The sequence below is a fragment of the Arvicola amphibius genome, chromosome 7 (assembly GCF_903992535.2).
Source record: "Arvicola amphibius chromosome 7, mArvAmp1.2, whole genome shotgun sequence".
Taxonomy (NCBI): Eukaryota; Metazoa; Chordata; class Mammalia; order Rodentia; family Cricetidae; genus Arvicola; species Arvicola amphibius.
Window position 1 is genome coordinate 21,449,772 of NC_052053.1, and position 15,339 is coordinate 21,465,110.

At 39.7% G+C, this 15,339-nt stretch overlaps 1 protein-coding gene across 1 annotated transcript in view; it reads right to left on the reverse strand.

Annotated features, from left to right (window-relative positions):
• Psmd14 (proteasome 26S subunit, non-ATPase 14) overlaps positions 1–15,022 on the reverse strand; it is an 80,603-nt gene extending 65,581 nt beyond the window's left edge. Inside the window, exons 1-3 of the mRNA XM_038336890.1 lie at positions 14,864–15,022; positions 5,739–5,873; positions 3,567–3,618 (exon numbers count right to left, since the gene is read on the reverse strand). Coding sequence (XP_038192818.1) covers positions 3,567–3,614 — 48 coding nt within the window. The 5' untranslated portion in view covers positions 3,615–3,618; positions 5,739–5,873; positions 14,864–15,022. The remainder of the gene's footprint in view (positions 1–3,566; positions 3,619–5,738; positions 5,874–14,863) is intronic.
• Between the last annotated feature and the right edge of the window lie 317 nt (positions 15,023–15,339).

Here is a 15,339-nt window from a genome sequence, read left to right on the forward strand (position 1 = left end):
GTGGTAGCTCCTCAGGAAGCTGTGAATCAATATACCTTAAGATCCAGCTATACCCTATGGGCATACACCCAAAGGATTCTACATCCTATCACAGAGACACTTGCTCATCCATGTTCACTGCTGCTATAATAACCACAAATTGGAAGCAGCATAAACATTCAGCAACTAATGAACAGATAATGAAAATGAATTACAAAAGTTACACATAAATGGTTGCAGGTAGAAACAATCATCCTAAGTGAGGTAACCCAGACCCAAAAGGACAAATATTGAAGGTTTTCTCTTATATGTGGATGCTAACTTTCAACATTTCTATTACAGTCCTAATAACCACAGAGGTTATATATAAAGGACTAGTAGATTGTTATGCCAAGACAAAGGGAAAACTAGAATAGGAGGATTAAACAGGGAGGAGAATCTGAGAAACTCATGAGATATTGGGGAGGGGCAACTAATACTAAAGGCCATCTGAAACACCTACTACTGTAGAAGCTTACTCATATACACATATATGAGAAAAATCTAAATGGAGTCACCAAATAATAAGGGCAATAATGTCCCACCAAGACACTGTATGCAACTGAGTAAAACTCAGCGGGCCATGGGAAACCCCCAAACATCACAAGCTATTGTCAAGTCTACTGGTTGCTCTCTGCAATCTGAAGGTAAGGTCCTACTACAGACATACTTATACCAACTTGATGCCTAACCAGAAGCTTCAGCCCCACTTACTAGCATTCATGGTACTAGAGGGGAGTCTGTATACTACTGGAAGACAAAGGGAATCATCAATATCACCCAGGTACCAACTCTGCATTCTACAACAATGACTGTCCTGCAGGATATACTGGTGCAATAATGGCACAAATGTACAGGAATAACCAACCACTTATTGCTTGGACTTAAACCAGGTCATGAGACAGATTTCATAACTAACAATGCTAAACCTGAGTCAAGAACCTGAGACTAGATAAAGGTCATAAGCTTAGGTGGAAAAACCTAATAATACTTTGCTAAAGGAAAATAGCAATAAAATGACTCCTAGTGACATATTGCTACATGCATAAATCTATGCATTACTCAACCCACACCAGAGAAGCTTCTTGAAGTAGATGGGAATTAACACACACACACACAGAGAGGTTTTGAAGTACTCACTCCTAAATGGGATGTTTTCATCAAACCCCTCCCTCAAGGGTCAGGGAGTTATGTAGACAGGGAGTCAGAAAGACTTTAAGAGCCTGTGGTGTTTTGAAAGAAAATGGATCCCAAAAGGGAGAGGCACTTTTGAAGGTGTGGCTTTATAGAGTAGGTGTGGTCTTGTTGGAGAAAATGTATCACTGTGGAGGCTTTGAGGTCTCATATATACTCAAGCTACATCCAGTGAGAAAGATCACTTCCTATTGCCTGCGGGAGCAGGATCTAAGAACTCTTAGCTCCTTCCAGCACAATGTCTGCCTGCACACTGCCTTGCTTGCTGCCATGATGATAATGGACTAAATCTCTGACTGTGAGGAGTCGCCATAGGCGTCGTGTCTCTCCACAGCAATGGAAACCCTATCTAGAACACTAAGGGTGACACATTTTGATGAAGAGAAAGGAGCTGAAGATTAGGCTCAGTTTTGGTCAATGGCTTAATCAACCAGCACAGGTACTGAGATTTCAAAAAACAGCCTTTACTTTGGACCCACTGAAGCACATGGAGCTTCCTAGCTGATGAACAATGACTTGCAAAGCAGTAACATATGCTGATTACATAAGACACAGAAACCCTGCATTTTGTTGTCTTATTTTCTTCATCTGTACCCTTGACAACAAAACTCTAATAAGAACAGTAGACATTTATCAAAGCCGAGAGGGTCCAGAGGACCTGGAAACGTCTGCACTGCAGCCAGCCTCTAAAGTCATGAAACATGGTTAAGGGCAAAGCCCAGGACTTGTAATCTGATGGTAACTCCTGGTTTACTTTGAATTGTTCTGCAACATTCCCAAAAGGAAGTAAACAAGAGTAAAGTAAAATTTAACAGAGGAAAAAAAAGAACACCTAGTATTTGAAAAAAAGAGATACCACAAGAAGAATTCCTCCACATTATTCTTCTGAGAGCCTGTCCCCTAATCAGAGAGAGGAAATACATGAAATAGTAGGTTGCTAAGTAAGACATATTGAAGTTCCAACAAATTTACAAACTGAGGACCCTGAGGCTAGCTAATAACATCAGAAACAAGAGAGATCACAGAGCAAACACTGAGTTTCCCACATTCTACAAAGGTATACAGAGATGACTGTGAAACAATATTAACTCAATCTGTGGCCATTATTTCATGTATAGCAATTTTCAGAGAAGATTTATAATATGAATAAATATCTAATAATTAAGTAAAGTTATTTTCGTTTCCAGATATGACTCAACTTCAGTTAAGAATTCTGCTAAGGCAATGCCTTATAATTTGCACATAAATTTGTAGTATCTCCATGACAGAGAGTGAATTTACATAGATAAAGAAAATGAAGTCTCATAATGAAACTAGCTAACAATAAAGTATAAAAAATGTTCAAAACTAACAAAAACAAATGAAATTTTAGTTTGCTTCAGCATACAATAAGAGAATCTCAAAAAGGCACCTTTTAAAAGTATTTATCAATAACAAACCTGACAGGCCTAATCAAGATTATGTAAGGTGCTTTTAAAACACAAACACAAACACACACACACACACACACACACACACACACAAATCATTTATTAAGTCTCAAAACTGTGTTTCTTCCTCTTTATTTGAATGAAAGAAGACAAAAACTAATAGTAATATAGAAATGTGAGAAAACTGGGAACTAAAAGACTAAAGTTGCGAAAGAAAATGATATCTAATAACCTTTCATTAATTAAGGGAACAGATAACGAGAAATAAATCAGAACTTAGAGGGAAAGCGCTGGGCGGTGATGGGGGCAGAGCACTGGCTGCGCACATGTGAGGCCTGGGCTTTGAGCCTTGACGCAACAAAACAGAATACCTCTTTAGCTGGAGGCAAACAGAAGACCTTCTGACAGAGACCCTTCCGGAAACCAGCTACCCAGTATCCTCAACAAAATAAACGATACAAAAACAACTGAAAGAGCATTTAATTTTAATTAACAGTATAAAAGAAAGCATAAAAACATCAAAGGAAACACTAAAGGTAAAAAGTAGCTATTATCAGCTCACCCATGCATTTAACTACTAGCAGAAGTCAGTTAAGACTACAGACTGGGTCAATGGATTCATTTTCTGATCCACTAAAAAGTATGCCATGTTATGTTTTCATGTGTAACATTAAAAAATTTGTGCTATAAACTTAAAAATAATATGTTTTAAGCTTTTATTTTTTGAAAAGACAACTTTATAAGCTCACATATACCAACATTTTAAACCAAACAACTGAACAAGAACAAAATTCTTATTACCAGGAGAAAAGGATAAAAATGTTTCAAGTGCTACTTGGTGGTGCGATTCAGTCAAGGTGCTCTGTTGGACAACTACATAAAGGCTTGTTGCTTACACACTAAGAAACAGTCTTGCATACTAACCTGGCCCAGTCCAGGCATACCTCCTCCAAGTCTAAGAAGTCTGTCCATATTTCTAGAAAACAGAAACAAAGGAAAACGTTCCTAAGCACAAAAGTGTTTACTCAATTGCTATCTATATAATTCACCTTCAGTCACTCAGTATGTCAAAAATATTGGTGGTAATTACAACACAACATCAGACTTCCTGTTAATTAACACCACATATTAATTCAAGAAGCTGTCTTCCATGCTAATTAACAGACCTTATTTCACTGCTTTGGTTTTGGGTTATCCCCAGTTTTAAAGACAAGCAATCTTAGCATACTTTCAAAACTTTGCTATCCTTAAGTTAATTATATTTTCTTATTGTTATCTAATAAAGTACCTGGATGGGGGGGAAGTGCCTGGAATACTTATCATATGTATGATTGAATTTCCTTCAATTTGTTCGGAGTGTACAAATAAAAATCTACACTTTTAAATTAAATTTTAACATCCTCATTAGTAAGTGCTGTGCTAATTAACTTACAGCTTGTCAGTTATCATCAAAACTACATGTGAAAGACATTGTGAGTAGATTATGGATCTCTGAATTAGCATCAAAGGCTTTTTAAAAGTGAACTCATTATATTAAAAGAAAATACTAGAGAGTAAACATTAAATGCATTAAGACAGTGTTCTAGAACCCACATAGATACACTTATTTCAGATGTAGAAATACACATTCCTTCATGGCTGCTATTCTCAATCACAATTTCTGAGTTAATTATTACAACTTTGAGATATGAGTTTATCTTCAGCATCTGGAATAACTAAAGAAGATACTGATAAGCACAAGAAGCTCACAAAACAAAGAGGAAAGAAATAGTAGTTGTACTTACATGGCCTTGGATACAGAATAAAGAACCAAATTATTCAAGGATAGGAGGGCAACTAAGTCCAAAAATGAAAACAAAGCAACTGTATTTTTACTTAAAAACTACGACTGTGCCTTATATTCATCTTCTTACTAAGTGCATACTTAGATTATCACAAATTATAAGATAAACTAAGTGTTAAGAGATTAGTTTTTGTTCAAGCTTTATCAATTAGAACTATTGCAAACTAAGCCCCAATAACATACTTAAATCATCACAATTCTGCCCAATTGTGTTTGTTGAACCAGTTGGTAACAACTCAGTCCTGCTAATATTCAGCAATCATAACATCAAAAACTTGGTCAAGTCTGCACACAGAAAGGCACACAAATGACAAAGCCGGGACACTTCCCAAGCAAGGACACTGGCTGATGAAACCATCACCTCCATTAAAAGCCATGTGAAATGCCTCGGTAGCCCCATTCCAGTCTCTACCACTCCAAGCAAATGGGATTCTGGCTGCTAACGGTACAGAACAGTTCTGCTACTTTAAAATGGTATAAAAACAGAACCGCAGATTTTTTTGTCTGACTTTTTCTTTCACACATGTCTGTGAGATTCACAACAGATAAATTCATCTGTATAAATGAAAAGGCAAGAAAATTTGGTATTTCAGACAAAATCTAATCTTCACAACCATACTTATCTGCCTAATTATAATTACAAATATCATCTCTATCAAGTTCCTCAACTCAAATAGTGATTCAGTACAATCCCTTTTAAACAATCTTGTGTATCTTAAAATATTAAAGATACTTTCTCTACAATGTAATTCTAAAGAAAAAAATTTTGGAACATTTCAATCTCACAAAGCTAAAGAACCAATAGAGGTGACAACATACATTTCAGAGTACATACACATAGATTCATTCTAGGCCAGAGTCGATTCCCAGCTGTGTGGGTTTATCTACTTTCGCTGTGCTGTTTCTAATGATATTACACAGACTCCAGATGCTGTGAATATACATGAGCGATGTGGGGAGCAGAGGGAAAGAAAAATCTGGCAGGTCAAATTTGTGTTTTTCACAAAACTAGATGTCTCAGCAAACAAGAAAAGATATTTAACAAATTAAAACACTTAAGATGAACACATTTTACAAAAATACTAACATTTGGAAATGAAATATATTGATAAATATTCTAAATCGTACAACTTCCTAAAATCTGGTTATCACACATATTCATAATTTGATTTCTGTTAAAGATAATACATTTACACAGCATCTATCAGATCCTAAAACAACAGTTCAAGGTAAAATACACTCTTAAACCTTACCTGTTCAGTAACTATAACTCTTACAGTGTTGGGCTTCAATTTGTTGAATTTGGCAAATTCCTTATTAACTCCAATTCTTGCTAATTTTGGCAGGTATAATTTTTCACAAGTAGTTTTTTTTTTTCTCTCTCTCCCCTAAAAAAGAAAGGTACTGAATTGAGAACTGAGGCTATTTTTTATCTTCCCCAAAAGAATCTTTAAAATAAGCAAAGTTCTGCAAATGAAATAGAAGTCAACATTCCCCCAGTGCTAGGGACTGGACAGGGCCTCACCCATGCTAGACAAACACTCTTACATCACAGCTCTAACACTGATTTTTAACAATTATTTCTTGAGAGCACGGATATATTTACCACCCATGCAGTTGCTAGGCATAGAGATCACTCTGTTACATTGTGTGTATATATTTTATTTTTGCCACTGACTCTGAGGACTGGTATTTTATAGCTCTCAGTATTCCTTGAAGTCTCTCAAAAAATAATATTTACTTACGTTTTAAAAAGAGTAAGAATCACTTTATTATATAATCTGCATAGAGGTTCAATACAAATTTTGAAACTTGTACATAAAAGACCCTACTAGTATTATTTATCTTGAAAACAACCTCCACAATTCTTGTAATTAGTTCACCCATTAATTATTCACAACTATGAGAAAAATAAAAAAAATGTAAAGCACTAAGAACTGTATAAAATGCAGAGGAAAATAAATTATAGCAACAATATTATCCTTTAATTCCTACTATGTTGACCAAAGTATTGATTTTGCTTTCAAAAATATGCAGAAGACCCTGAGTTTGAAACCAGTCCAAGTTCCACAATAAGACCCTGTCAAAAACCACAAGAAAACAAAGGCCAGAAACACTAAATATGTCTTTACTTCCCTCTCTGAACACACTTCAAAATTTACAAGTTTACATTTTCCACCCACAATCATAAAGGGATAAACACTGAGAGAGAAAAGTTTCATTCTTTTTTGTTTTTGTTTGTTTGTTTGGTTGGTTGGTTTTCCAAAACCAGGTTTCTCTGTTACAGTCCTGGCTGTTCTGGAGGAACTCACTCTGTAGACCAGGCAGCCTTGACCTCACAGAGATCCACCTGCCTCTGCCTCCCCAGTGCTGGAATGAATTAAATGTGTGCGCCACCACTGCCTGGCAAAAGTTTCATTCTTTTTGCAGATCCCAAGTGAATGCAAAGCAGCAGGCACTCTTGTCTCTGATGACAGTAAAATTCAGTAAAAAATCAGAGTATCAACTTTGGTACTAATAACATCCAGAACCTTGAATTTTGCCGTGGGGGCTGTCTAATGTATTACAGAGTGTTAGAAATATCTTTGACCCCTACACACTATATGTTAGCAGAAATGACTAACATATTGACAATAAAAAAAAAGTCTCCAAACATTGTTAAGTGTCCCTCAGTAGGGCAAAATCACTCACAATTGAAAAGCACTGCTATAAACAAAATCTGAAGTTATAAATTTCGAGATAACACTATCCTAAGTAAATTTTTTCAAACTCAAAAACCAAGGAGTTCTGTAAACAATGTGGCAGTTGTTCAAAAATTAAACACAGAATTATTTACCATACAGCCCACCAATTCTATTCCTAGATATATACCACAAAAATTTAAAACACATCTTTAAAATAAGACATGTACATTCATGTGTATAGCATTACTATTCATGATACCCAAAATATGGCAGTAGTCCATATGCCCATCACACAGTGAATAAACAAATTCTATCATACAGACATACAACAGAATGCATGAAATACTACCTGGCTATTAAAAAAACAAAGTAATGATACATTTTACAACCTGGCTGAACCTGAAAACATGTAAGGACTGGAAATGTAGCCCAGCCACTGAGTGCTTGCCTTGGTGTAAAAGCTGCGCTCAATTCCTAGCACAAGAAGAAAGGAATGAAGGGGGAGAGGAGGAAGGGAGGAAGGAGGAAAGAGAGAAGGGAGGGAGGGAGGGAGGGAGGGAGGGAGGGAGGGAGGGAGGAAGGAAGGAAGGAAGGAAGGAAGGGGGAGGAGAAAAGGGAGAGAGGGAAGGAAGAAGAGAAGGAGGGTGGGTGGGTAGGAGGGTGGGTGGGTAGGAGGGTGGGTGGGTGGGGTGAACCAGGCCTAGCATGTGTGATGGTTTTAACTTCCAGGATGACATATAACCTAGAATGGCTCTGGGCTGAGAAGAGTCTCAATGAAAGATTATCTAGATCAGGTTGGCCTAAGGGCACATATTTTGGGGGGACTGTCTAGACTGTCTTAATTGCCTTAATTTATATGGAAAAACATAGCCAGAAACAGGGCAATACCATTCCCTGGTTTGGGGTCCCAGACTGGGCAAGAATAGAGAAAGCTAGCTGAGTACTAGGTACACACTCATTTCTGTTACTAACTGTTGACGTCATGAGACTACGTGCTTCAAACTCCAAACCTGACTTCTCCGAAGTGATCATGGACTACAATCTGAATTTGAAAGATAAAAATAATTCCTTTCTCCCCTAAATGTTTTTAACAGGGGAGGGGGATTATAACAGCAATAGGGACATCATGTGATTCCACTTATATGAAAAATACAGTAAGTCTATTAGAGGAAATCAAGAAAACTAAAACACAGCATTTCCATCATGCTTGACTTTGCTGGTTCCCCCACCCATCCCATCCCGCCTTTCCAGTCTCCAGCCCCTCCCTGCGGACACCATTCCCGTCCCAGCACTCCCTTCCCACCTTCACGTTCCATTTGTCCTACTGCCCTCCCCCTTCCTTTCTTAAAGCTCCATTTCCCCCATCGGATAGACTCCATCTACCTTCCTGCTCTTTATCCAATCTCCCACAAATACACATTTATAAAAATTTGACTAGGATCAACATATGAGAGAGAACACGTGGTATTTGTCTTTATGAACCTGGGTGAGTAACCTTATTTAATATCCTAATTTCCAGTTTCATTCATTTTCACGCAAATTTCACAATTTTTTTCTTTCCAATTTAATAAAATTCTACTGTACACCTTTCCATGGTCCATTCCCGTGCTGGTAGCAGTGAGACTAGTTCCATTTCCCTGCTGCTGTCAGCAGAGCTTCCTCTCGGGCATTCATCAGGGATTGCTATGGTTCTAATAGTCATTCAGCCTGAGATGAGATGGGATTTTAGAGTAGTTTTACTTCGTTGTTTCCCTGGTGGCTAAAATGCTGAAAACCTTTTAAAGTAGCTACTGCTCATTTGTGTTTATTCTTTTGAGAACTCTGTTCAACTCATTACTGATTGGCTGCTGTTTTCTTAACAAAGATTTATTTTGTGTGTATACAATGTTTGTGGGTATGGGATGGAGGGTGTAAAGTTTTGGAGTTTAATTTTTGTGGTTCTTTATATATTCTAGATATTAACCCCCTGTCAGAAGTATATCTGGCAAAGATGTTCTCCCATTCTGCAGGCTGTCTGTTCACTCTGCTGATAAGGTTTTTTTTTCTGTACAGCTTTTTAATTTCATGTAATTCCATTTGTCAATTCTAATTGGTATTTATAAATCTAAAAATAAAATGTTTTACAATTGAGGCAAATATGATGGCTCTCCTCCATTCAACAAAACCATTAGCTGTCAATGTTTTTAAAAGTATTACAAATGGGAAAATGAAAAGCTCTGGAAATGGTAGGTAGTGCTACAGTGATTCAACAAAGAGAATAAACTAAACGCTGCACAACTACACATCAAAAACAGTTAAATCACAATTTTACTGTGGCACACTCACAGTCCTACTAAACGTGTACTTACACTTTGGGATTTTTGGCAGCCCTAAGGATAGAGCTTTTTCCAAGCATTCTATGACTGAACTATACCTAGTTCCTATCAAACTCATCTTCACAGAGACAGACAGTCCAGGTTAGGTACACTCAAAGGATGCTGCCCATCTGAGCTACCTATACTTTCAAAATCAGAAAAATACAGAACAATCACTTATTTATCCACTAAATCACACCTTATTAATATAACATATAATCGAATATAATTTTTGCCATCCCTTTATTTTCTATCTTTAAGTTATTACCAAGATGATCTAAAAGTGCAAGAAATAAAACAGTCCACAGGATAAGATAAACGATGGCGACCTTTCTTAGTATATGGGGGTTGTGTGCTATCATCCTGCAGCTGTAGGGCCAGAAACGCAAACCGGTTCTAATACTCATTAGCAGTGCGTCCCTCAGTCAATTACCTCTCCTCTGCAATGTCCTCATCCACAAAAAGAGAACAACCGGTTCACAGAGCCGTTTAGAAGAAAGAAGTCAGTGCACACAGAAACACATTCAACACGATCGTAGGCATGTAATAAGCCAGGAACGCTACCTGCTACACAAAATGGCTTTAGTATCAGCACTCACCATCCTAGAGTAGCTTCTTTCTCACTCTGAAGCCACTTAACGGACCTCAGAACACCAAATGTGTCTCAGAAATGAATTCATCACATGGGAGACAGGAACATAATTTTCAGAATTCAGCAAAGAGGTTCAAAAGATAAACGGTGCACCATAACATAAAAAAGAACTCTTTTCTTTTGTTTTGTTTTGGGAGATGGGGTTTCTCTGTGTAGCCCCAACTGTTCTTGAACTCACACTGTAGACTGAGCTGGTCTCGAACTGACAGAGATCCACCAGTACCTGCCTCCCAACTGCTGGGATTAAAGGTGTGAGCCACCACCACACGTGGCTAAAAGAAAACACCTTCAATTCTCAGAAATAGAAGCAATGTAAAAGGTTTATAGATCTAAACTAAGCTTACACATGTCAAAAAACTGAGGATTTAAGAGCCCACTCATAAGAGAGTCACTTTGATATTTTCTTCAATTTACTTTATTTTTATGTGTGTGTTTTGCCTGAATGCATATATGTGCACCACATAAATGCCTGGTGCCCCAGATCCCCTAGAGCTAGAGTTACAAATGGCTGTGAGAGGCCATGTGGGAGCTGGGGCCAAACCTGACTCCTGTGCATGAACAAGTGCTGGTAAGCACTGAGGCCCTCTCCACTCCAAAAGGATAACTTTGCTCAGCACATTTATTACCACAACATGAAGTGTTTCGCATACATGTATAACACACATACACACAGTGACATCTAGAACCCTTATAGGAAAGTGTACAAAACAAGCATCCACTTGAAATGGGACTCCCTGCTCAAGCTCTCGGGCAGTGTCATGGCTAAAATGCAGTGATTTTAGAGCACGTACACGTTAACTTTAAGTCAGTTCTCAACTCTCCCAGGTGCTGCGTGAAACGACTCCGAGAACGCAGGACTTCACAGCTGTGTTAATGTGGAGTTTTCACCCTTTCGAACTTTTCCTAGGGATCCTAAAAACACATATCCTTCACACAAAATCACAGTGTTTAGTCATGCAGGCTTATCATCATCTCCCGCTTCACTTCTCATTCTTGTGTAAACAAACATTCTCAAACTAATAGTAAATCTTTTTGAGCTACTTCAGATTTGTGATCTCACTAGATTTCTACAGCTTCAATTCTCTATTCTCTAATCTGTGGAAGGTAGGAACTTCTTCCTTACTTTGTTCCAGTAGAATCAGAAGCAGAAAGAGTAAAAATTAAATTCTTTAAATAGAATTTTTCCACCTTTTGATTTTCAATTCAGGGTCTCAACAAGTGGCCCTGGCTGGCCTGAACCTTGCCACAGACCAAGCTGGTCGCACACCTGCAGCAATTCTACCTTCTGAGTATTCACTGGAACTACAAAACTTTAAAGGAAGATTGGGAACCAACAGCAAGGTGGCTATACAGGGAAGAGCTTGCTGCCTAGCCTGATTAGTCTGAGCACCAAACCCACATGGTGGTCTACAGTTGTGGGATTCTTGGCAGTCAGTGGACTGAATGCTGCAGGCTGTCCAGATTCTTTCTCCCCTCCTCCAACCCTGTCTGTCTGTCTCTTTTTTTCAGTGAACCAACATTTTAAAAGTTAGAAAACAAGAATCCACTCCAGCCCCCACTTAGAAGACTAAGAATTTAGTCTTAGAAGAAATATAGCTATCTACTGCAATGTCACAAATTATAACATTTAAATAAAACATTTGCAAAGTACTACCTTGTGTGCTCAAAATTTAAATATGCAATAGGAAAATACAGAGTTAAGAATGGCTCTAGAACCAATCAACTTATATCTGAATCCAGATTTCACCATCTACCTACTATATTATGTAGAACAAGTTACTTTCTTCTAGAATTAGACACTAAAGTTTATCTACAAAATATATAACCTTGGCCGGGCGGTGGTGGCGCACGCCTTTAATCCCAGCACTCGGGAGGCAGAGGCAGGCGGATCTCTGTGAGTTCGAGACCAGCCTGGTCTACAAGAGCTAGTTCCAGGACAGGCTCTAAAGCTGCAGAGAAACCTTGTATCGAAAAAGCAAAAAAACAAACAAACAAAAAAAAATATATAACCTTGTCAAGTCTGCTGTCACAATAGAGAGAAAGTGTCTATAACAGAGCTTGGAAGGAATATCCTGGGAACTCAATAAATGCTTTCACTGCTACAGCTCTCTCAAAACTGATAAAGATCATTCAACCCAATGCTTTCATCAGACAGATGAGGACACCAAGGTATCGCGGCAAGACTACGGAGAGCACATCACAAGCAGACATGGCGTGCGGACCTCATTACGCAGGCACGGCCTTCCCAGGCAGACCCTGAATATCAAAACACTGCTGGAATACGAAAACCAAAAAGGCACAATTGCTGCTTCTTACTCATTTTCAAATGAATGATTCTGAATCTATGTACTATACTAATGTAAGGTTTATATGGTAAGTCTAAAAAGACGATGAATCCAGACACTGTGGTCAAAATCCAGCTTTTTAACTAGAACAGCAATGCATTACTACCAAAGATCTCAGGAGGTGAGGCTGGGATGGACGTCACAATCCCAATAGGTGAGACTAAAATAAAAGATCATGACTTCAAAATTTTTTCTTTTGACAAGATTTAATTTTATTTTAGACAAATTCAAGACAACTTTCAGTTTTCACCAAGTATACCTAAACTATAGTTAATTATGAACCACTGTACATCTTAATATCTGTACATATACAAACTTTGCACTTTGTTTAAGCCAGATAATTTATTTGTATTATTTTTAATTCCGTCCGTGTAGGTGGGTGGGTATCTGCACATCTGTACAGATGTCTGGAGACACCTGCAGAGCTAGAGTTACAATCAGCTGTGAGCCACTGGATACGGTGCTGGGAACAGAACCTGGATCCTCTGCAATTGCATTAAGTGGTCTTTTTTGGGTTTTGTTTTGTTTTGTTGAGGCAAGGTTTCTCTGTGTAGCCTTGATTGTCTTGGAACTTGTTCTGTAGACCATTCTGGCCTCTAACTCAAGAGATCTGCCTGCCTCTGCTTCCTCCTGATCGTTGGGATTAAAGGTGTGCGCCGCTGAATACTCTTAACCACTGAGCTATCTCTCTAGGCTCCAAATTGTACAATTCAAACATTAAAAATGAACCACTTTGTGAGCTAACAGGCAAGAAGGCCACCCTTACAGTAATTATCTTCTCTGACTTTCCGTTTTCAACATAGGAAGCGCTTGTCTTGTTGATTTACTTACAATGTGCTTGCAGCAGTACAAGGGCTCAGTGTTGAGGCACAGTCCTACAATGTCAGCACTGGAGAGGCTGAGGCAGGGGGATCACAGCCGTTAGAGGTTAACCTGCGTTGTGTGGGGAGATGCCATCTCAAAAACAACAACAAAACACCACCACACACACACACACAAAAAAAACCACTACATAAGCTTTTTTTTTGTTGTTTTGTTTTGTTTTTTGAGACAGGGTTTCTCTGTGGCTTTGGAGCCTGTCCTGGAACTCACTCTTGTAGACTAGGCTGGTCTCGAACTCACAGAGATCCGTCTGTCTGCCTCTGCCTCCCGAGTGCTGGGATTAAAGGCGTGCGCCACCGCCGCCCAGCTACTACACATGCTTTTATCTGAAGTTACATAACAAGGTCTTTCCCTTTGTCCTGGACTGCCTATAACCACTTTCCCCAAACTTCCGGCTGTTCCCCCACCTTTTCCTCCAAGCGCTGGGGGTGATCACACTAGAACTGTATTTATTTGCTAATTTTAAAGCCTTTTATGGCAAATATTTATTAATGCTTGGGTTTTTATTTTTTTGTCCTGAGACAGGGCCTCACTGTGTAGCCAGCCCTGATGACCAGGAACTCAGTTTGTCCAAGCTGGCCTTGAACTCAAAAAGATAAACTTGCCTCTGCTTCCAGAGGGCTGGGATTAAAAGTGTTCACCACGAAATGGAACTTGGTTGTCATTTCAGTTCCAATCATTTTCACTCTGTGCTGAGGTGGGATTGCCAGCCTGTAATTGCAGCATTTGGGAAACTGAGGCAGGCCAGCATGGTGTACATAATTAGTTCTAGATCAAACAGAAATATAGAGACTTTGTCTCCAAATAAATTAATACAATTTCTTAAGACTTTTGAAATGTTGACGTTATTCTTTTGACAATGAGCTCGATTCACAGAAAAACAGAGTTCCAATAAACCACAGCAGCGGTAGTTGGTTTCTGCTCTACTCAAAAAAAAGAATTGTAACCAACCCACAGACCAACACCCAAATGGGGCAAATACTGCAAGCAATGGCACAGCAGGAATAACCAAACTTTATTTTAAAAATATTCAGGATTAAAAGCAATGCCTCTCTGAAGGTTTTTAAACCTAAAGTACAAACGATGAAGAAAACACGCACTCTCTTGAAACTAGCTCAGCCCACCCTCTCTCCTTTGCTTCCTCAGACGGTATACAAGTTTTTCAACACGGGAGGGCTGAAGACGAACACAAACAGGCCATAAACAGGGTTCTGCTACTTGATGGGGAAAAAGGCTCCCAAGCTAGAGGGACGCAGAAATGTTTGCAAGGAGATGACATCCAAACCGGACTCTGCCAGAGACCCATCAGGCCACGGACTCCACGAGCAACCTGGCCGGGCAACGTGACTCAGGAAAGCCCGGGGCTTGCGCGGCCTAGCGCGGTTGGCTCCCGGACCTTCCCGGGCCCGCCTCGGGGTTCGGCTGAGGCCGCCAGCAGGGAGGTCGCGGTCTGCACCTTACCTGGCCTTGCGGCAACCCGGCGGCGAGAGCAGCGCCTCACACTCAACAAGGACCTGGCTCCGAGAACCGGCGATGAATCAGCCCGATTCCATTCAAAAGAGTCGCCCAGGCCTCTGCCGACAAGTACTTCCGGGTTCCCGGCTCCCCTACGGCTTCCTTTCCCGCACCGCCAATTGGAGACCGCCGGGGAGTGGAGCGGGATGGGGGAGGGGAGCGCACGGCGCACGCGCGGGCCGCCGCTCGCCCAGGCCCCGGGAGGCGGAAGTCGGGCAGGCGGCTCCGCCCTCCTGTTTTTCTCTGGGCGCCAAGCTGACTTCATGCCTCTCTCTCTCCCGGGTTTGGAAACTTTGGTGGCTTTTGCTTCAAGGGGCTCTGCATCTCCTTGGTTCTGCTCTTTGCCGTTGTCTCCTTGGCACTGTCCTTCGCCATCGCGGCCCTCCTCAAAAAGTAAAAACTTGAATTAAACTTACAGTGGT